The sequence below is a fragment of the Dermacentor silvarum genome, chromosome 4, assembly GCF_013339745.2.
Source record: "Dermacentor silvarum isolate Dsil-2018 chromosome 4, BIME_Dsil_1.4, whole genome shotgun sequence".
Taxonomy (NCBI): domain Eukaryota; kingdom Metazoa; phylum Arthropoda; class Arachnida; order Ixodida; family Ixodidae; genus Dermacentor; species Dermacentor silvarum.
In genome coordinates, this window is record NC_051157.2 from 52,226,332 (window position 1) to 52,248,205 (window position 21,874).

Here is a 21,874-nt window from a genome sequence, read left to right on the forward strand (position 1 = left end):
GCATCACACTCTGTGCTACCGCGACACCCGCTCTCGGCACACTAGTATGTGTCTTTTAGGTACTATAGTCGGGCCGTTTGTCGGCCTCGTGCGCGCCATTTCAGTGAAGTTCGCGTTTGCGTTGTGTGTTTACTTTGACAAGATGCCAGGCGGGAAGTGCAAGTTTCAGCCTACGTGGCTGCAACATACGGACTATCGTCACTGGGTGAGACCGGAACCAAGCGATCCTTATCGAGCAATGTGCGCATTATGTCAGAAGACGGTCGACATTGCAACGATGGGGGAATCTGCCTTGAAGAGCCACCAGAAAGGCGAAAGGCGACGGAGTTTCCGTCGAACAGCCAAAGAAAAAGAAGCGGAGATAACAGCTCTTGAAAGAGAAATTAATGCGAAAATAGGGCTCCTTTCCTAAGTCATGTGAGGAAATAAAATTACGCTAACACTCCTTGAATTCTGCCTTTTTGCATCCTTGAAATCCTTGAAATGTCCTTGAATTTCCAGCCAAATATTGTGTACGAACCCTGTCTCCATCATTTTGCTGAAAAAAGTTTCTTTCTACGCAGTTTCTTTCAAAAGATACATAAAAAAAATGTAAACCCACCCGGCGTCTACGAAACCGAAACTGAAAGTGCCAGTTTTCTGTGGAACAGAAAAAATGCCCTGGTTTGCAGTTCTTTGCTGGTTATTTAAGAATCGTATCACGTACAAAAGTATAATAATGCCATAATAGCATTTTCAACACTTTAGTTATCAATAAAAATAATAAAACGCCTCACCAGGCAGATGTGCAATGTTTTGCACATGTTGTTTAAGTTCTGGAGGCTGCACGCACACTAAAGGAGCAGCGGATTGTTTCGTAGATATGTTTACTGTCTGTCGTTTACTTTTTCTTACTGGCAGCCACAGAATGGGGAAGTTTAGAGCGCAAAGACGCACAAAATGAAAGTTTGCCGGTAATCAGTACAAGGCGACGGACCTGGAGACATACTGCAAATACCTGTAAAGCAAGCTAGAAAAAAAAGAAAGTCGAGGTGCCACACGAGCAAAATCAGACAAGATTCCAGCTGCCAAGACGGAACTGGCTCCAAATATAGAGGATTTTAGCTCTCCTGATCATCTTATGTAAGCGCTATGCTTTTGAAATCTTTTTGTTGATTTTCTCAGAACCCATCTTTTTGCAGTTTCTTGAAACGAAACATTCATAACTTTTTCCCTAATAAAGATTTTTTTGTGAAACTTGGCACAATTTTTTATCTCATTATTGGGTGTGTAATGAACCTCAACAAGTAAAATCGTGCCACAAGTTTTGATACGGATGCCTTTTACATCAAGGCACACCCAATGGAAGCACAACGACGTTATTGGTTATTTCATCACTACGCTTCGAGAATTCATCTGATCTCAGTTTTTTGTTTAATTGCACAGATCAAAGCCTCCCCTATACCTATGCCATAAATTGTGTTTTTTTATCGAGGTAAATTAGAGTTACGACTGTTGGCGTGAGACCCACATTTGATTAAGTTTTTCAAATAATAAAAATGTTGAAAAAATAATGCATACTTTAAAAGGCTCACATGGGCCTAAAAAGTGTTCCTTATGATGTAGACCAATAATTTGTATTGTTTATCCTTTTTTAACCTTTTTTTTTCCCAGCACTTGGCCTCATACCTTAAGTTACAGACCAATATCCCTCAAAATTCATAAAGTACGACTTACACGGAACCTACAGACATGATAGCGTTCTATTGTAACTTGAATATATGAGAAAACATATTTCTGTTACGCAGAAACTCAAACACAAACCCCTTTTCCAGCTGCCGTTTGAGGTCTCTCTTAATGGGAGTGGCACGCCGCGCTCGCCCCATGCGGGGGAAAAAAAAATAAAAGAACCAGAAAGCTTGCCTTCGTGCATAGTGTTTGCCGCCAGCGTTTGCAGGTAGTCATTACGGTTACATAAGCTGCAGTTGCCGGGAAGCGTGAGAAGCAGTCAGGGATCTTTGAATGCTATTGCGTTTCACCCTTAAAGGCGGCATCCACGAAGTTTTTTTTTTTTACTTTTCTAAAGCGGTTGATTTCGTTTCTCACCGGTTACTCCGTTTTAAGCAAAGTAAATTAAACATTGACTGCAATATACTAGCATGGATTCAACATTTCCTCGCTAACAGAACACAGTTGGTTACTGCTAACAATTGTAATTCTTCAGATTCTCCTGTAACTTCTGGTGTGGCTCAGGGCTCTGTTTTGGGCCCTCTTTTGTTCCTTATTTACATAAATGACCTGCCTAATACTATTTCCTCCTCAATTAAATTACTTGCAGACGACTGCGTTATTTACAGAAATATTTCCACTAATACTGACAGTATCCTTCTGCAACAAGGTAATGTAAATGTAAGGTATGCGAGTTTCCCATAAGACTAATTGTACGAGCGTTCCCAAATATCTTAGTAATGGCAGTGTTTTAGAAAATGTTTCGCGCTATAAGTATCTTGGCATTAAATTTACCTCTAACCTTTCATGGCAGACTCATGTCAATTACATAACCAACAATGCCAGTCGCACGCTTGGCTATCTACGGAGAAACTTTCCCAGGGCACCTTCCCCTCTAAGACTCCTTCTTTATAAAACGATTGTTCGTTCGAAGCTCGAATATGCAGTTCTGTGTGTGATCCCGGCATTGACACTCTTATTCAAACTTTGGACTCTGTCTAACATCGCAGTGCACGTTTCATTCTTTCAGACTATGCACGCACATCTAGTGTATCGTCTATGAAAACAGGTTTAAGCCTTCCACCTCTTTGTGCACACAGGAAGCTGTCTTGTTTAGTTCTTTTTCATAAAATCTATCACAATCTGCAATTAAAACATTATCATCTTTAGAAGCCATCCCGCATATGGAATGGATTTGATCACCAACACAGAGTACACGTTCCTTTCTCCCATACAAAGTTCTTTTATGATTATTTTATTCCAAGTACAGTGTAGACCGCTTATAACGTAAGTCGCCGGAGTCGCGAATATCTGCACTATAAGCGGTACCGCACTATAACCAAAACAACGATTTTCAAGCCCTGCACATATGCAAAACATGTAGACCAAGCATGTAGACACGCTTTGTACTATTGCGCGCACATTGCGATGTAGCCGGTGCTCTTCAAGCTCAACAGCTTTGCACCGAGCCAAAACGAAACAACTGTTTGCCGCAACCGCTGCGGAAAGAAACGTGACCGCTATCGACGCGATTATGAACGGCGACTTTGCGGTGCTGAAGGCACGCGCCCGACGCACGCACCGAGTCTGGATGAATTAACTACCATTCGCTGCAACAACTGCAGTCGAAACCGCGGTCGCTATCTATGCGATCATCGATGGCGACTACACAGTTTTTTAGGCACGCGGCCGATACGCGTACCGAGTAAAAACGAAACTATAGTATGCTGTTCGCCGCAAGCACTGCGGAGAAAACCGTGGCCGCTATCGACGCGATCGTGGATGACGACTACCCAGTTACGAAAGCCCGCGGCCAATGCGGTGTTATGCGTGGCGGTACACGCAAGAATACAGACTTTATAGACACAAATAGGCTCGAAGCGTTCCGGCGTTGCTGTCATTCACATGCGATTTCAACTGATGGCTGTGGCGATGTCGCTTCGGTTGGACGCTAGCACCGTTCTTGCTCTTTTGTGTCACACATTTGCGGCGCTCCTTGCTCACCGAGCTCCAAAAGTAGTCCGAATTAACCGATGTGCGGCCAAATAAGTCCGAATTAATGAGAGTTTGATTGCATTGAATAATGCATACGCCGGCCGGGACAAGAGGACGAGTGCGAATTTACCTATTTTCGGAATCAACGACGGTCGAATTAACGAGGTTTTACTGTATCTCCAAACTAAATTTGCTAAACACTGCTTAAATTGACAGCGTCGCTTGCGCGATATCTGAACTTCACGACACACATCGCGACGGGTGCACAGAAACTGAAGCCGCGTTCAGTGCAAAACGCACCGCTCATAAGCAGCCGAACAAAGGGTTTCTCCGTCGCCTAGGCAACCTATGCGCACATTTTTTTTACGTTCGTTTGCTCCGCGTCTCGTGTTCCTCCTCTGCTTCGTCCTCGTTGATCTCCTCTCCCATCGGATTCTATGGGTGGGTGCACCTTGTTGAGAAGCATGCTCGCTGCCGCCCTTGTCGGCGAGATTTTCCCGCGGAAGCATTATAACCGTTATTTCGTCTCATGCGGCTGCACTGTAAGCGGTATGCGTATACATGGAGTTCTATGGGAGGGTAAACAGGAGTCGGAAAAGGCCGTGTTGTAACCAGTTCTGCAGCTATAAACGGTTATATTATAAGTGGTCTATACTGTACCTCGATTGACAGGAACCACCTGCCCACCTCTATTGCCCAACTGACCGATGTATGTAATTGCATATAAAGCTGCAGTTGAATCTTACTTGCACTCTTAGTAGCCGCATTATTTTGTTCTTGTTCACTATGTGTATTGTTCATATATTTTTGACTGTGTATATTGTTCCCCACTCCCTTCGGTAACACCTTCGTGCTTTGAAGGTATTGAAATAAATAAATAAATAAATTATAAGAAGCATTTATTTAAAGCAATTTATAAGAAGCAAAATGTTCAGCTATCACTGCGTACGTTCAGTTGTATTGCACAAGGTTTCTCAAATGTTTCTTTGAGGTACATTTTGCTTATGTAATGCTTTATCACATCGCAGGGTTCCAGTGACACAGCTCTTGTATGCCTACTCAAGGCCCTTCCTGAGACATTGCTTCGCCAGTTTGAGTACGAGGATCCCATTGTTCGTGGTGGGAAACACCTGATGCATAGCAACTTCTTCAAGGTATGCATTTGTTGGAACTTGGTGAAAGATCACTAACCCCGGTATTCTGGAACATCCCTTCACTTCACACTCTGCCTCGACTGGAGAAAGTGGATGGCTGCACTGCCTCTGACTGAGGCAGTTACTGCGCTTTAGTGGCATTCCATGAAAGTGAAATTATGTAACCCAGTGCTCTGAGTCTCTGTATTCAATTGCACTGGAGTACAAACATTTTCTGAAGCGACTCCTTGTCGCAGGAGCTACTGATGAGAAATAATGAAGTTTGGTGTCTTCTTCGGTCAAGAGGTGGTATTCTGCTCCACTCAATGGACTCAAGGGAGAGCTTTGAGTCGAGGCCAGTTTGAGAATACGGGTGTAAGACTCTGCTGTGTTGTTGAATGCCTGAGGGCACTGAAGAGAGAGTTTCATAAAGCTTAGATTTTTGTAAATGTACTTATCTTGTTCAACTTTTATAAGGATAGAAATAAAGCACAAATATTATTGCTTGTATCAACAGTGATATTTAACGTGAAGCGTTCTGTTTGAAAAAATGATAAGAACTCTCTTGCTGTGCAAATATTTACTTGCATGCCCCAGGTACTACTGTTGTCACTTTTGTTGCTTATGTAATGTCATTGCGCTGTGATCATAGTCAAGATCATAGTCATTGCTCAGTAATCGTATGATCAAGCAATAATTATAGTATTTTAGTTGCAGCATGAATCCAGCTTGAAATACAAGCAAGAAATTCATGCTCGTGGGATCGAATCCCGGCCGCGGCATGTACTTTTGCAAATGGACATACTATCTAATAGAGAGAACAAAATTCAAATGAAAATGAACATATCTTCTGTGTTGTATCAGGAAAGAGAGTGATCAATCATGGGCATTATCAATTCATTGCTAAATGCTTTCAAATCGACTATACAAAACAGCAACACCGCCACTTGTGGATGCTACTAAAGCAGGGGTTCTCAAGCATGTTCGTTCCAGGGAACCCTGCTAAGCTCCATGAAGCGCCAAGGAACCCCCCCCCCCCCCCAAAATAACCGAATTAAAATGTCCTAATTAACCTAATGTCGAATTATTGAGGGTATCAAGAAAACAATAAACAGATGTTTAACTACGTCAACACGCTTTTATTTACTCAATGAATCAGCAAATCCTGTTTATATTTGCACAAGACCAGTGCGGAAGCTGCAACTCTGATCTCATGACTGATTAGCGCTAGCAGCGGCGAAGGCCTCGCTCGCATACATCCCGTTTATTTTTTCGCCAGTCAGCTGCTCGCCAACAAATTGTCCGTCCATCGGGATGTAGCCGGGGCTCTTAATCTTCGACAGCTTTGCACTGAGTCAAAGCAAAACTACAGCTTGCCGCAACCGCTGCGGACGAAACCGGGGCCGCTATCGATGCGATCATGGACGGCGACCTTGCGGTTCAGAAGGCAGGCGGCCGACGCACGCACCAAGGCAAAACGAAACTACCGTTCGCTGTAAGAAGTGCGGACGAAGCCGTGGTCGCTATCGACGTTACCATGGTTGGCGACTACGCAGTTGTGAAGGCGCAGCCGATGCGCGCACCGAGTGAAAACGAAACTACTATTTGCCGCAACCGCTGAGGACGAAACTGCGGTGGTTATCGACGCGATCGTGGATGGCAACTACGCACTTATGAAGGCACGCGGCATGCCGCCAACGCGGTGTTACGCGCGGCGATAAACGCAAGAATAAAGTCTTTTAAGGGCACAATAAGGCACGAAACGTTCTGGCGTTGCTGTCAATCACGTGCCGCGCACGATTGCCGCTGAGGACCATGGCGATGCGGACTGCGCCGCTTCGTTTCGGTTGGAGGCTAGTGCCATACTTGCTCTTCTGCGGCGCGTATTTGCGATGCTCCGCGCATTTTTTTCTTCATTTTTTTTATTCCTCCAACGAATACGTCAGTGCGCGCGCAATCGGCACCTACGCTATCTACAAATGGGAGAAATGCGCATGTTGGTAAATTACGGCCCCCGGGTTGTAAGTGCGAAAGCTTAGGCGCGCTGCCCGTTTTGAGAGGTTGGGTGGCTACAAGCTGCTTGCGGTTTTATCGCGCAGTTCGCGCGTTGCCGTTACGCGCTGTGATGTGCTTTTTGACACTCGGGCATGAGTAACGGAGGTTCTGTGGATCGAGCGCACCTCGTTTTCGCCGTTTTAGCCACTTGGCGAGCGCGGGACCACGGAAAATTTATCAGTGGCTCGCGGAACCCCGAGCAGGGGCCTGCGGAACCCCAGGGTTCCGCGGAACCCTACTTTGAGAACCCATGTACTAAAGCATGGGTTCTCAAAGTGGGTTCCGCGGAACCATGGGTTTCTGCAGGCCCCTGCTCGGGGTTCTGCGAGCCACTGATAAATTTTCCGTGGTCCCGCGCTCGCCAAGTGGCTAAAACGGTGAACACGAGGTGTGCTCGATCCACACAGCCTCCGTTACCTGTGCCCGAATGTCAAAAAAGCACATCACAGTGCATAATGGCAACGCGCGAACTGTGCAATAAATCCGCAACCAGCTTGTAGCTACCCAACCTCCGAAAACGGGCAGCCATGGGCAGCGCAGCGCGCCTAAGCTTTCGCACTTGAATCTCGGAGGCCGTAACTTAGCACCATGCGCATTTTTCACGTTTGTAGACATGGTAGGTGCTGATTGTGTGCGGGCGGGCGTATACGTCGGCGGAATAAGAAAAAAAAGAATGGCGCGCCGCAAAAGAGCAAAATCGAAGCGGCGCAGTTCGCATCGCTAGGGTCCTCAGCGGCAATCGTACGCGATACGTGACTGGCAGCAACGCCGGAACGCTTCGTGTCTAATTACGCCCTCAAAGCCTTATTCTTGCATTATTCGCCGCGCGTAACACCACGTTGGCGATTAGCCGCGTGCCTTCACAAGTGCATAGTCGCCATCTATGGTCGTGTCGATAGCCACCACAGTTCCGTCCGCAGCGGTTGCGGCAAACAGTAGTTTCGTTTTGACTCGGTGCGCGCATCGGCTGCGTACCTTCGCCATCCATGATTGCGTCGATAGCGACCTGTGGTTTCATGCGAACTTGTTGCAGCAAACGGTAGTTTCATTTTGACTTGGTGTGTGCGTCGGCCACCTGCCTTCTCAACCGCAAGGTCGGCGTCCATGATCGCGTCGATAAGGGCCACGGTTTCGTCCGCAGCGGTTGCGGTAAGCAGTAGTTTCGCTTTGACTCAGTGCAAAGTTGTCGAAGATGAAGAGCACCGGCAACATTGCGATGGACAGACAATTTCTTGGCGACCAGCTCACTAGTGAAAAAATAATTGGGATGTGCGCGCGGTAGTGAAAAGCGTCTCAGATGTAGACCCGCGCCGCGGCCGCTCTACGAAGGATATCACGAGGCCTTTGCCACTGCTAGCTCTAATCAGTCATGAGATGAGAATTTCAGCTTCTGCACTGCTCTTGTGCGAAATAAAAGCAAGACTTGCTGATTGATTCAGTAAATAAAAACGTGTTGACGTAGTAAGCATTCACTTGTTGTTTTCTTGATACCATGGATAATTGGACATTCGGTTAATTAGGACATTTTAATTCGGGGGGGCTGGGGGGTTCCTTGGCGCTTCATGGAGCTTAGCAGGGTTCCCTGGAACGAACATGCTTGAGAACCCCTGTACTAAAGGTTGAGCAGCTTATTAACTTCTTCGAGTGCCAGTATTTTCTGCCTTCTAAAAACTCAGTTTCAAGTCATCTTTTGCATCTTCGATGTCATTAAAAGTCGACTGGAATACAGATGACCAATTTTTTTCTTCAGTGAGTTTTGTTGTGTCCGAAAATTCGGACTCCCTGCTTCAAATGTCTAAACGAATGTTTAATATTGTAACAACACAAGCCTTTTCATGTGCAGCATACTTAAAAACCACCAACCCAGCCACTTCAGAAATCTGCCTGATGTAAAACATTGTAAGAAACAATAAAAGAAGTGAACCTGGTATATGATTGCATAATGGCACCGAGAGCAATCATCCATAGATCTACTTTCCAACTCCTTTCTCTCAAACACTATGCACATATTAATCCATCTTGTAGCAGAGGTTCAATCAGAAGGTATGGCAAATCAGTTCTGCGGATGTATGTGACACCTTTAAGGATTATTTTTATCTTTGCTTTTGCCTTTAAGCTACTATTGCTTTGTGCCTCTTTACACACAGCACATGATCAGTGAAGAAAGGCTGGCCATCATTTTTAACTAGCAGCATGGGTACTGTTGCGTTTTAGGTCCTGGCAGCACTGGCATGCGACCTTGGACTTGACTCTCTCCCTTGCTCTGGCGACAGTCATCGCTGGGCCTGGTTTCGACGTTACTGTGCTGCATCCCGAGTTGCAAAGGCTCTTGTGCACCGCACCTCTCTGCCAACTTCCTTCTGCCTTGAGGTGCGCCAGCGCATTCAGGAGCTAGCACATGACCCATCTGATGCAGCGTTTGTGAATGACCGGGAAACAGAAGATGAAGCAGCCATGTTTAGAGACCATGAAGAGCACACTGTCTTTAGGTGTGTACTACAAACTTTTCCTGATGTGTAATTTTTGCTTTACTTTCGGATCTAGGCTTCACAGCAGTACTTTGATCACTACGATGCATTGCTGGTGCAGAACTCTGCACCAGAAATAGAGAATTTATCTAGAAGCATTTATTAGCTGTTGGCTTAGTGGAATGCAAATTGGTGTCTTTTGGGGTCGCTGTCATTTCAAAGCCGGGCTAACTGTGGTATGCCAATGCCTTTGCAGTAAACGACTAGTTAAAGATGTGAAACAAGCGCAGCTGTCTGCTGGTGCTGGTAACTGTGAGCAGAGTGGGCCATGGAAAGCACTAAGCTAAAAGCTCTGAAATATCTGCTTTTGCCTGTGTCACAGTCATGCCTGGCTGTTTGAGCCATACTAATCTCCAGTAGCCGACAGGTTTGTACATGCCATGAAGCATCTTTCCAGTGTCAGATGTGCACCATTATTTTATTTTCAGGCAGGAGCATGATGAGCAGCTGATCCACTGGGTGAACAGGCGTCCAGAAGACTGGACTCTTTCCTGGGGTTGGAGTGGCACCATTCTAGGCTGGGGCCACAATCACAGGGGCCAGCTAGGTGGTGTAGAAGGTGCCAAGGTCAAATTGCCTATGCCCTGTGAAGCACTGAGTGCTCTGCGGCCTGTTCAAGTCGTCGGAGGCGAACAGACGCTCTTTGCTGTCACTGCTGATGGCAAAGTGTATGCTACAGGCTATGGAGCAGGTGGAAGGCTGGGTATTGGCGGCACTGACTCTGTATCATGCCCAACACTCCTGGAGAGCCTGCAGCATGTGTTCATCAAGAAAGTGGTGGTGAACTCGGGAGGGAAACACTGCCTTGCTCTGTCAGCTGAAGGGGAGGTTTACTCCTGGGGGGAGGGTGATGATGGCAAGCTTGGCCATGGCAACAAAAGCTCCTGCGAGCGACCCAGAGTGATCGAAAGCTTGAGAGGCAAGGAGGTAGTAGATGTTGCCTGTGGAGGTGCTCACAGTGCCTGCATCACTGCCAGTGGTGAACTCTACACATGGGGCAAAGGCCGCTATGGACGACTCGGACATGGAGACAGTGATGATCAGCTCAGACCAAAGAAGGTATGTTAGTTTTCTAATTCAAGAAGCACTTATGTGCAGTAGACTTAGGTTAATTCGACTCCAATTAATTCAATCCCGACCAAACATCCCAGCCAGTGCCCATACATTTCTATGAGCCCATACTTTCATTTTTTCGATCCTAAAATCGGCCTTCACCGAGGAACTTTGAGCTTGGCCCGTCAGCATGCTCACGCCTAGCCCCTATGGTAAGCCCAATAGCAACCCCTTTAGGGCCAGCATGTCTTGGCGGAGCTTATTAGGGGACAGTGAATGCATTGAACACACATCTCCTGTGAAAACACTTTTCGGCCCTAGGAAGATTTTCAAACATTAACGATAGCTCACAATGATTACAGTATTAACCCGATTTTAACACGCACCTTGTTTTACCAAGAAAATTGGGACGAAAATTGTCAGCGCAGTGCAGTTGGGTATGAAACCAAAGCTGCGTTCGTTCGTGGCGTTTGTATGCTTGGCCGCATAACACGGCTGTATTGCGGCGAAGCTGACTTTAAAAACTGTGAGGCAAAGTTGACTTTAGAAAACCGGCTGCCATTGTGCTACATATATCAGACCTTTGCCCATTTTTCTTAATAAAAAAATTGGGTATGCATTAGAATTCTACTTTATTTAGGACCTTTAAAGGGGCCTTGCAACATTTTTTGAACATAGTAAGAAAACATTGCCGATCAGTATGCAACATGCTCCTGTGTGAACGTGTGAGCCAAATATTATTGCACTGCAAGCAGCAGGGAAATTACGATCTTGTGCCAAAAACAGCGATCAATCGCTTGCTCTTGCTTCTGCAATGTCATCGTGCAGCATCATCGCAAGCAGCTGGACCCACCAGCAGCTATTGGCTGATTTTGTGATCGTGACAACATTCTCAGTTAATTAAATTAATTAAAGGAAAAATGAGACATCCACCCAATGTGACATTCTCAGTATTACATAATTGCTATTTCCAAGTTAAATAAATGAAACATATATATGTCTGCGGTCTCAAAACACAGAAAAATAATTTCATCATTGCGCTGCTGGTCTATGCACGACAGTTACACGTAGCTGCGTAGCCGTTTCGCTGCTGAGACACTCAACTTTAGGGCGGGGCTTTTCCCCTTGGCTTCTCCCCTATGTAGCTTCCAGCTTGCTAGTGGAGACGAAAAGTGAGAGGAACTGTGTATTGGTGCAATAACACCACTTATACTTCAAGTATACGAAAACATTTTGCCGCATGAGATTCGTGAGCCGTCATTCTATGATTAGGTAAAGAAATGTTTCAGGGCACCTTTAATGTAATTTCTATGTTATTTTTCCACTTTGGACACACAGAACGCAGGCACACGTTTGATTCGAGGGTGTGTTAGAATAGGGCAAATACTGCCAAATGAATCGGCGGTGTGTTTTGGCGTTTGTTCTGCATCTTATTTAATTCGACCTGTCAGATAATTAGATCAATTTCTTTAGTCCTGCCAGGGTCAAATTAACGGAAGTCGACTGTATTTCTTTTTCAGGCTATCATGGTTTACAGAAACATTTGAGCTTGGACTACTGGCTCATGCTCATCATTTTGTTCAGTGTTGTGTGAAGTGAGGATGGGGGTGCACCTTAGCCTGTATTTGTGTTTCGAGTACATTTCTTGGTTATGGTTGTGATTGCAGGTGGAAGCTCTCTCTGGGTGGCGAGTTCGCTGCGTGGCCTGTGGCAGTGGTGATGCTCAGACGCTCTGTGTGACAGATGATGACTGTGTGTGGTCCTGGGGAGATGGGGACTACGGCAAACTAGGCCGAGGTGGCTCTGATGGCTGCAAAGTACCGCTTCGTGTGGACCTCTTGCAAGGCATGGGTGTGATAAGAGTTGAGTGCGGCTCCCAGTTCTCAGTGGCTCTGACAAGTTCAGGCTGTGTGTACACCTGGGGAAAAGGGGACTACCATCGTCTCGGACATGGCACCGATGACCACGTTCGCCGGCCTAAGAGGGTGGCTGCCCTGCAGGGCAAGAAGGTCATTTGCATTGCTGTTGGTTCGCTACACTGCGTTGCATGTACTGACTCAGGAGAAGTCTACACATGGGGTGACAATGATGAGGGTCAGTTAGGTGATGGCACTGTCAACGCCATCCACAAGCCTCGCCTGGTCGCTGCTTTGCAGGGAAAAAAGATCAACCGGGTATCCTGTGGTTCTGCACATACTGTGGCCTGGTCTACATGCAACCCAAGCACGGCAGGTGCTTGCGGAAGAATGCCACCTGCTGTACCATTGGAGTATGACCTACTTCAGGACATCCCTATACCAACACTGCGTAACCGTTACGCATTGCTCTACCATTTTTCTGAGCTGTTCTGCCCTTCGCTCTCTATGTTTGACCTTTCGGGATCAAGTGAAATACAGCAGGAAGGACTCAATCAACTCAGAGGCCTGCTGGTGCTTTCAGGAAAAGAAGGGGCCTTTCGAAAGGTGGTTCAAGCCACTATGGTCAGAGATCGGCAGCATGGCCCTGTCGTGGAGCTGAATCGAATTCAGGTCAAGCGCTCAAGGTCCAAGAATGGATTAGCTGGACTCCATGGAACAAAGTCCGTCTTTGGGCAGATGGTGTCAAAGATGTCGTTACTGACTCAAGAAAACCTCTTGCTGCCTCATCGTGTATGGAAAGTCAAGTTTGTTGGTGAAAGTGTGGATGACTGTGGGGGAGGCTATAGTGAGTCAATTGCCGAGATGTGTGATGAACTTCAGAATGGCTCCCTCCCACTGCTGATCTTGACTCCAAATGGCCGTGATGAGGCAGGAACCAACCGTGACTGCTTCTTGCTTAATCCAGCAGCAACGTTGCCAATACATCTCAGCATGTTCCGTTTTCTAGGTATGCTGTGCCTCTAGTCTCCTCTCACTTCATTTTTCTGCATTTTTTTTTAATGCTTGAGTGGGTTTGGTAATGATGTGCCGTGACTTTTTCAGGAATACTCATGGGCATTGCAATCCGTACTGGGAGCCCATTGAGTTTGAACTTGGCTGAACCTGTATGGAAGCAGTTGGTTGGCCTTCCTCTGACACCTGCTGACCTTAATGAAGTGGATCGAGACTACGTACCAGGTTAGAACAAGTCTTTACTTTGTCAGCATTACGATTGTCTGATTCTCTATACTGCCATAATGCTTATCTGCTGACGCAGGTCTCATGTGCATTCGAGACATGGAGCCGGAGGCTTTCCAGAAATTAGACATGCCCTTTGCAACACATAGCGCGACTGGTCAGGAAGTTCGGCTCAGTGCCAAATACCAAAGAGCAACTGTGGAAAACCGTGCTGAATATGTGCGGCTTGCCCTCAACTATAGGCAAGTGCTGTTTTGCTCCATATGACTGACGTTTATTTTCTTCACTGTGCTGTAATAACATATTTAGCTTTTCATTTTCTATGGGCATGCCATCTACAGACTTGTGACAAGAACATCACCTTAGTGTCCTATGAAAGAACCCTTGGAAACAATTTAATACAGTTAAACCTTGATATAACAAACTTTAATATAATGAAATTTTTGATATAACGACGTTATTTAACATTTTAACCTTAGAACACCATGTATTTCAAACCTCAATATAATGAAGTGTGCTTATACACGATTTCAATATAACGAAATTTCACTGCCGCCGCGAAGGAAGACTGAGACAATAAATGTCTCTTTGACGCAGATGGTCAAATGGTTTACTTACATGCGGCTGTTTGTGAATACACCTCTACAATTGCAGTCCGCCTCACCGAGAATGACTGCTGAAGCAGAGAAGCGTCATGTTCCTTATAAAGTCGAAGTCCGATAACATTATATCGTGCTCCGCGCGCTGTATGCTTTAGGTGCGAGTGAAAGCATGCGAGGGAGAGCCGAGAAGAATGGTGGCTTGATGAGCGCCATCTCCCCGTGTGAGCAGGGGAAAGGGATGAAGAGGAGCGGGCTCGCGGTAACGCGATCATGCGCGTGCGAGGCCAGGGGGGGGGCAGGTTGGCGCTGTGGCTGTGCAAGGCTGGCAGCATGCAGCCAGTGCACCCTGTTTTAGAGTTTGAGTTAATCTGCCTTGTGTGCAAAGACTGGGCAAGCTGAGATGGCATGGCATCGTGTGCTGTCGTCCTGTACATTTAGTGCTGGAGGTTGTGTAATCTCGAGTTTTGGAGACGCATTGAAGCGAGAGACAGACGAAGCATTTGCTCCCCGCGCTGCCGGCACTTCTGACTTTACATCTACTTGTACTGCTGAAAAAGAAAAGCCCTTCTTTAGTCACACTGAGACATGGCTGACATTTGGCTGAATTCTTGCAGTGTTTTGCTTGTGAAAAAACAGAGTGGTATACAAGGTGCACAGCTTTCTTTTTTTTTTTTTTGCACACATCAATAGTTAGTGGCAAGCTCCAGTAGAATATGTAGAATATTCCAGTAAGATATGTTGCTGGGCGAGTTGGTTCAAGTCTAGGGGGTACATATTAGCGCGATGTGGAAATGAATACTTTGTAGGAGGGAGTAAGAAAGAAAAGAGCAAGCCCTAAACAGAGCTTAGCACTTGCTCTGTTCTTCCCTACTCCCTCCTTCAGAGTTTTTATTTCCATGTTGCACTAATATGTATCCCCTAAGCTCACTATTCCTGTAGGACAGAACTTCTCCAGCTGTTGTTTACCAGCCCAGAGGGCACCGCCAAGAGAGCTCAAGGGGCATAAGAAGGTTGCTCTTGTAGCATGACTTTGATGAGTATCGTCAGTGAAAAGAGCAAGTCTAACAATGCTCTTGAAATGACCTGTCAGGGCAGAATGGCAAATGGCATCCTGCAGGTTTAGTCAGACAAAACTTAAAGAACGAATTGGGTCTTTGTTGAAGTAGACCTCCTAGTTGCACTGCCTTCAATTTTATGTGCAGTCAGCACTCCCATTTTCAGCATTCAACACAGTGTTTCTTGCGTTCAGCATAACCATTGATAGTAGACTGAAGTGAATGTAAGGCACTAAATATGTCATTCTCCCAGCTGAAAGTGTATAATTTTACTTGTCAGGGGCACCTGCACAGAAGGATCCCCCATAGCCCAGTGGCTATGGCATTGCGCTGCTGAGCTTGAGGTTGTGGGTTAAATCCCGGCCATGGTGACCCCTTTCTGATGGGGGCTGAATGCAAAAAACACTCATGTACTGTGCATTGGGTGCATGTTAAAGAACTCCAGGCTGTCTCGTGGCTTTGCCATATAAAACCCCAGAAGTAAATTTTTTGTAAGTGAAAGTGACGAGTAAGTCTGGACCACTTTATAGGTACAGCATGCTCAAGCCAATTTAAATTTAGAGGGGCCCTGAACCACCCCTCGGGCTTGGTGAAAGAACACAGTCCACAGATAGCATACACTGCTGTGAACATCTCAGCGAAATCTTGCAGACGTGCACGGCGCATGGATCTCGCAAGCGGGGCGTAAAGTCACCTTTCTCTCAAACGCTCTCTTTTCAACAGAAGCCTGCTCCTCACTCTTTCCTGAACGCCTTATTTCGTAATATAGCAGATTGCCATATGCGGCTGCTATTTGCTAATAGCTAACATCAATCAAGAGTGTTTGGATCAGTGCGCTTCTTCCTACTGTTACTGTGCTACTTGTGCTTGTGTGCTACTGTTACTGTGTATATTTATTGATGCAGTTAAATAAACAGGCTCAACTAAGCGAAAATCTGCTTTCGAATTTCGATAATAATTACGTACTTCTGGAAGAAGCCGACTATCGTCTGCTCACGCTCGGCCGCAGCCGCCTGTGTAGGAATTAAACTTTGGCCGCCCTGCTTATTGGTGTCGTAGTTATTGGGCCTTGCTAATTTCGGCTAGTTCTGAACACCCAACTATCCTTGAACCACACGTACGCTTGCCAGGAAGCACTGACTCCTCGCCGCTCCTGGTTAGATGCCTTGGCAGACTTCGCTTTGTAATGAGCTATTTATAGCGCTTCAAAGTGCGGAAGTTGGATGTGGCTACTATCCATCGGTCAAGCTGGTGCAGGACAAAGCCAGTTTGCACCACATAGCACAGCCAGACAGGAGCATATGAGTGCAAGCGCGCACTCTAGCCCTATCATGCACAAAGAAAACGCTGCAGTTGCATGTAGCTGCAGTCTGCTACGTAGTGTAGATACCGTGGCTGCCATGGGGTGCCACAACAACTCCACTGGCTGGGTGCACTGTGCCTCGCTGAGGACAACCACGTTAGGCACGTTTGACGCATCATAAATGGCAAAATCGGAAGGAGTTTCATCTACGTGAACATCCAAAATCAAATTTGAACTGCATGCCCTGGTGACATTCAGTATGTGGAGCATTGTGGGCACATGCTGCTCCGCCATAGCCTTCGCAGTGCAAATCATTGAAGAAGGAGCAGGAGCTGAAGCACTGTGAACAGTATGTTTGATTGACAATAACTCCGCTTCTGCTGAATGCATTGAAGAACTTCTTGCGGCACAATATTTCTGTAGAGTCTAATTTAACTTCAAATGCATTTCTCGACTTCGATAAAAGATGGTTCAGAGCCCCTTTAAGTGAGTAGGAGTTTTGAAGAAAAGTCATAGTGGCAAAATGAGTAAATGGGGGAAAAGAAAAATTATAGCAAAGGTGAAGTAAAGCTGTGCAGCTTCTGGGCTGACCATACCCAAAAGGCTTGTGAGTTGGGAAACGAGTCCTCAGCGTCTGAAGCGTCCTAAAGTCATTGATGTAGGAGCTTTGTGTATCTAATATTTGCGGCTTGTTTGTTTGCAGGTTGCATGAGTTTGATGAACAAGTGGCAGCAGTGCGAGAGGGCATGTCAAAGGTCATTCCCGTTCCAATGCTTTCTTTATTTACCGGCCAAGAACTGGAAACCATGGTGAGGCAGTTAACGTTCATGCATGTGATTGTTGATCCTAACAAATAATATAGGGCTTTCTTTAGCCGTCTTCTTTTAGAGTAATAATTCTAAAGGTTGATGCACTGCTTGTATAGTTAACCCTTTAATGACGGTAAAAAAATGGAAAAAATTTGCCAAAAAGAAAGACTGAATACTTTTTCTACATGCAAACAACTCTTATGATCACATAAAGCAAGGCCATGCAAAACATTTCTGTCAGTAAGATGAAGTTTACTAAAAAAAATTGTTTTACACTTTTTAACAAAGGAGGGCTTCCTGTGTAGGAAAAATAATGGCGCAATACGGACAAGGACTCGGGCAAATAAGAACACGACACTGGCGCTGAACACGACACAGCGCCAGTGTCGTGTTCTTCTTTGCCTGAATCCTTGTCCGTTTTGCACTGTTGTTTTTCCTAAACATGAATTCCTACCAACTCGCCAAAGTTTCCCTTCTAGTAAAGGAAGGCTTCACTGCAAGGATGTGAGTTTGTGCTCGTAACTTCTCTCTTCAACAGCTCCTTGCACCATCTAATGCTATTTCCAACAAGCACAACATAAATGCATGCAATCTGGAAGAAGCGCAGAGCCACAGGAGCTCAAACCGTCTTCAGGCCTGCATGAAAAACAAAAAAGCACTAGACGAGCTGGCCTCAGTCGTTTGTCTTTTTTGCAAGTGCACACTTGATGAGCTGAGCTCGTCTTCTGTTCTTAAAGGGTTAAGTGTGGAATAGGGTAAAGTGCAGAGGTGCCTACCTTGTGCAAGAAAGTTATGCAGCAACTAACATTGAATGTATATTTGATGTAACCTTGGCTTGGCACAACCCAAGCCAAGACTATTTTAGAATGTGTAGCTGTTTTTAACTGTGCATGTGTATTTTAGAGTGCATAATAACCTTGCTTCAGTTCATTTCCAAAATTTCTACTATGGGGTTGGAGACTAAAGCAGAAACCCTATGGTGCACATTCGAGCCATTTTAGTAGTGTACACTGCACATTGTGATGGACGCATTGATGCCATACTGAACATAATGCACATCAGAAATTCATCCCAGGTGCTTCGTTGGGGTATTTATGGTAGATTAATTGTTGCTCATTTTAATGCTGGCCACGTAGCTGCCTGCTCAAATTCTTCCCTCAGCAGCTGTATATTGAAAGGGGTGAAGTGAAGCAACACCCATTTACTAAAATTTTGGTGCATTAATATTTTTTTTTAATGTTAGTTGGTCAAAGTCACCTCTAGTCATCCACTGCAGCATTCTTCTTTGACCACATTTCAACTTAGAGGCACAGATTATTATAGTTCAATCATCATCTGAGGAAAATATATCTCCTGTTTGTTGCTTAGTTTCTTTCTGGTGAGCATGAAAGCCATCTACCACTTTGTTACAGGTTTGTGGAAGCCCTGACATTCCAATACAACTACTAAAAGCTGTGGCTACATACAAGGGTGTGGAGCCAGACAGTCTGCTGGTGCAGTGGTTCTGGGACGTCATGGAGGAGTTCACTAATGCAGAGCGGTCTCTATTCCTGCGCTTCGTGTGGGGACGCACTAGACTACCTAGGGCCATCGCAGACTTCAGAGGCAGGGACTTTGTACTCCAGGTCAGCGCCTGTCCCACTGAGGCTCTTGGGTCTCTTCAAGCTCATAGGGCTTGTGCAACTGATATTTAAAGACCTTCATTGAAAAGAAATAGAAAGCTCATTGTCATAACCACCTAATCACGCTGCTGGCAAAAATAACAGATATCTGTCTGTCTTCAAGTTCTCCCCTGCATGCCTGTGGTGCTCAATATGTGCAACACTGACAGGTGACAGTGGAATTACATTGTGCAGCTGAACGAGCAAGAAACGTACCCACACCAAATGCTTTCCTTCTTAGATTTGCAAAACTTGGTGGGACATTTCTGCTAAGCTGCCAGAATTTCAGAGGCCACACAGCTTTTGTATGGGGGCAACTCTACACGTCATGAAGTACACTACTTGTGCATTCTTGCCTCCTGACACCCATCGCTCCCACATGATGATTTTGCTATGTGAGCACTAAAGAAAGCAAAATATTATTGCTGATGATAAAAAAGTTTTAATATCTCTTCACAAAAATGTGATGGATTTCACTGTAAGCAGGGTGTCTTCAGTGCTTTATGGCCAAGTTGCATGCATATTTTCTTGCTTACTGAATATCACAGTATAGTGTCACTTATCTTTGTTTGGTGGTCCTTTCTTTATTGACCAAAGCCTAAATTTTGATTTAGCTACCAGTCTCATTTAACAATTGAACAACCTGCTCAAACAAAGCACCTCCCCAAAGGTGTAATATCAGAGCCTTTGTCCTATAGTGTTATTCGTAGTGAGGCTTTTTGATGCTTTTTCATCGGATACAAGCTATACTTGGTGTTTGCAGCGGTTCATGTAATCTTTTCTAAAGCCTCTTGCATGTCATATGTGTAACCACATGAAAAAGAAGTGGGAAAAGATGGAACTGTGAGCACGGAAACCTTGGAGGCAACGACCGTAATTTGGAGATTACATACTAAATAGCATTACGGTACCATACTTCAGCAAACTAGAAGTTTTACTAAGAAGTGTAGTACATACATACCTGCACTTTGCTAGCAGTAGTTCGTCAATGTGCACCTGAAGTCATGAGTGATGAGCTGGAACACATAGATCAACAGTACTACATGTCAGAGAGGCCTTAACTTACCATCACAAGTCCTGTCAGCTGCTGTTTTATGCAAATAGCTTTTTGTTTCTTGCTTTGTTATAGTAGTAGCACTTTACCCTACATTACATAAGCATGAATGTTCTTTTTGCAGGTTCTGGACAAGTACAGTCCTGCAGATCATTTCCTTCCCGAGAGCTACACGTGCTTCTTCCTCTTGAAAATGCCACGTTATTCCTGCCGTGCTGTGCTCCGCGAAAAACTGAAGTATGCAATCCACTTTTGCAAGTCAATCGACACTGATGACTATGCTCGTGTGGCCCTTGGTGCTGAAGATGACGTGGACCTGGCGAGTTGTGGGGCTGCCCAGTTTGTGGATGATATGCCACACTTGGCCATGGAGGAAGGCCTTGCAACAAGTGACAGTGAGGGGGCTGCTGTCGAGTCCCTAGGAGGTGCCTCTGATGAGTGCAGCAGCGAAGTCTGACAGTTTTTAGCAATTTCAATCCGGTTGATGTATTTGCGGTGATTTCTCACTTGCAAGTGCACGCTATTGAGTAGCAAGTGAGAAAAGGAAGAGGCTGAAGAAAGTAATCTGAACATTATATTAAGTGCATAATGTTGCATCAGTAAAGCAGCCCAGTGTAAACAGCTCTCTTGGTTAAACTGCTGGCTCATTTGTGCTCAAATTTCCAGAGGTGACATTTTCTGGTGCATTTAATTTTTATTGGTGCTCACTCCATCCAGAGTATATTAGAAACACATGGTCTGTGGCGATGGTCAACAAGAAACAAATTTTCACATTAGGTGGAACAATAGAGCGTTCCGTCATTTAGAAGGTGAAACCACTCTGCATCTCGTCACCTTCGTGATGGGCAGTTCAGCATCTCACTGCAGTTAGACACAGCTGCTCTGTTTACTGAGAAAAGTTTTTTGATCTGTCATTGCCACAGGTGACATGCACTGCCGATTTATTCTGAATAAATGGGAAGGGGGGGGGGCAAGTACTGTTTGCAAGCATGATGGTGGAATGTACCACGAAGTGCTATCTCTGCTGAAAAATTGAGCATGAATAAGTCAGCAGTGTTGCTGGAAGAGTAATTTATTCCGAGCTCTCCTATAGGCACAACATACTGTACTTGCTAAGCCATGCCATGCCATGTTCTCTGGAAAGATTGTGGCAGAGCTAAATTTAGCTTCACAGTGATTGTTGTTTTGCACAACAGCAAAGAACAACTGCAAAAAGTATATGACTGCAATGCTCCTGAGAACTTGAGTTTAGCCTATTGCTGTAGATGCCTTTTCCGACTCGTTCATTGAAGTTCAGAACAAGGCGTGACCTGCATTTCTGTTTTAGCTCTTTCTATTCATGTGGCAGTAATGAATCATGCACAGTTACTGCACATTGCTTTCTTTTTTTATTCACTTGTATTCAGAAGCTCATTTTATAGTGGATATGAATGCTTTGAGCTTTATGTCAGCAATTTCAAGCTGCTACTGTGATGTACATTACATTTCATAGAGTCTCTATGGTCTGGTGCAAGCAGGCTTCCAGATTTTATTTTGTTGCTGTCCAACACTGATCTCATTTGTGAATACTACATTTTTGTTTATTTCATGGTGTTTTCAATGCAGCTGTTTGTGTCATGTGGTGACCAAATGCACACAGCAGAGCTGTACCAATTCATTGAATGGCTGCAGAATGTCCATCAGTGTTTACAGTTTGACCCGGCAGAAGACTACTGGGCTTTGTCTGATCTATGTGCTGTGCTTTTTGTAGCATGTTTCACACATTGTGTGTCATGTGCTTGATGTATATGGTTTATGCATAAATAAATTGTTGCTTGACAAGTA

At 45.2% G+C, this 21,874-nt stretch overlaps 1 protein-coding gene across 1 annotated transcript in view; it reads left to right on the top strand.

Moving 5' to 3' along the window:
• Window positions 1–21,874, top strand: part of LOC119450034 (E3 ubiquitin-protein ligase HERC2-like) — a 154,818-nt gene extending 132,944 nt beyond the window's left edge. The window contains 9 exon segments of the mRNA XM_049665596.1: window positions 4,731–4,856; window positions 9,105–9,379; window positions 9,847–10,477; window positions 12,139–13,336; window positions 13,432–13,566; window positions 13,646–13,808; window positions 17,230–17,335; window positions 18,748–18,960; window positions 20,175–21,874. Coding sequence (XP_049521553.1) covers window positions 4,731–4,856; window positions 9,105–9,379; window positions 9,847–10,477; window positions 12,139–13,336; window positions 13,432–13,566; window positions 13,646–13,808; window positions 17,230–17,335; window positions 18,748–18,960; window positions 20,175–20,507 — 3,180 coding nt within the window. The 3' untranslated portion in view covers window positions 20,508–21,874.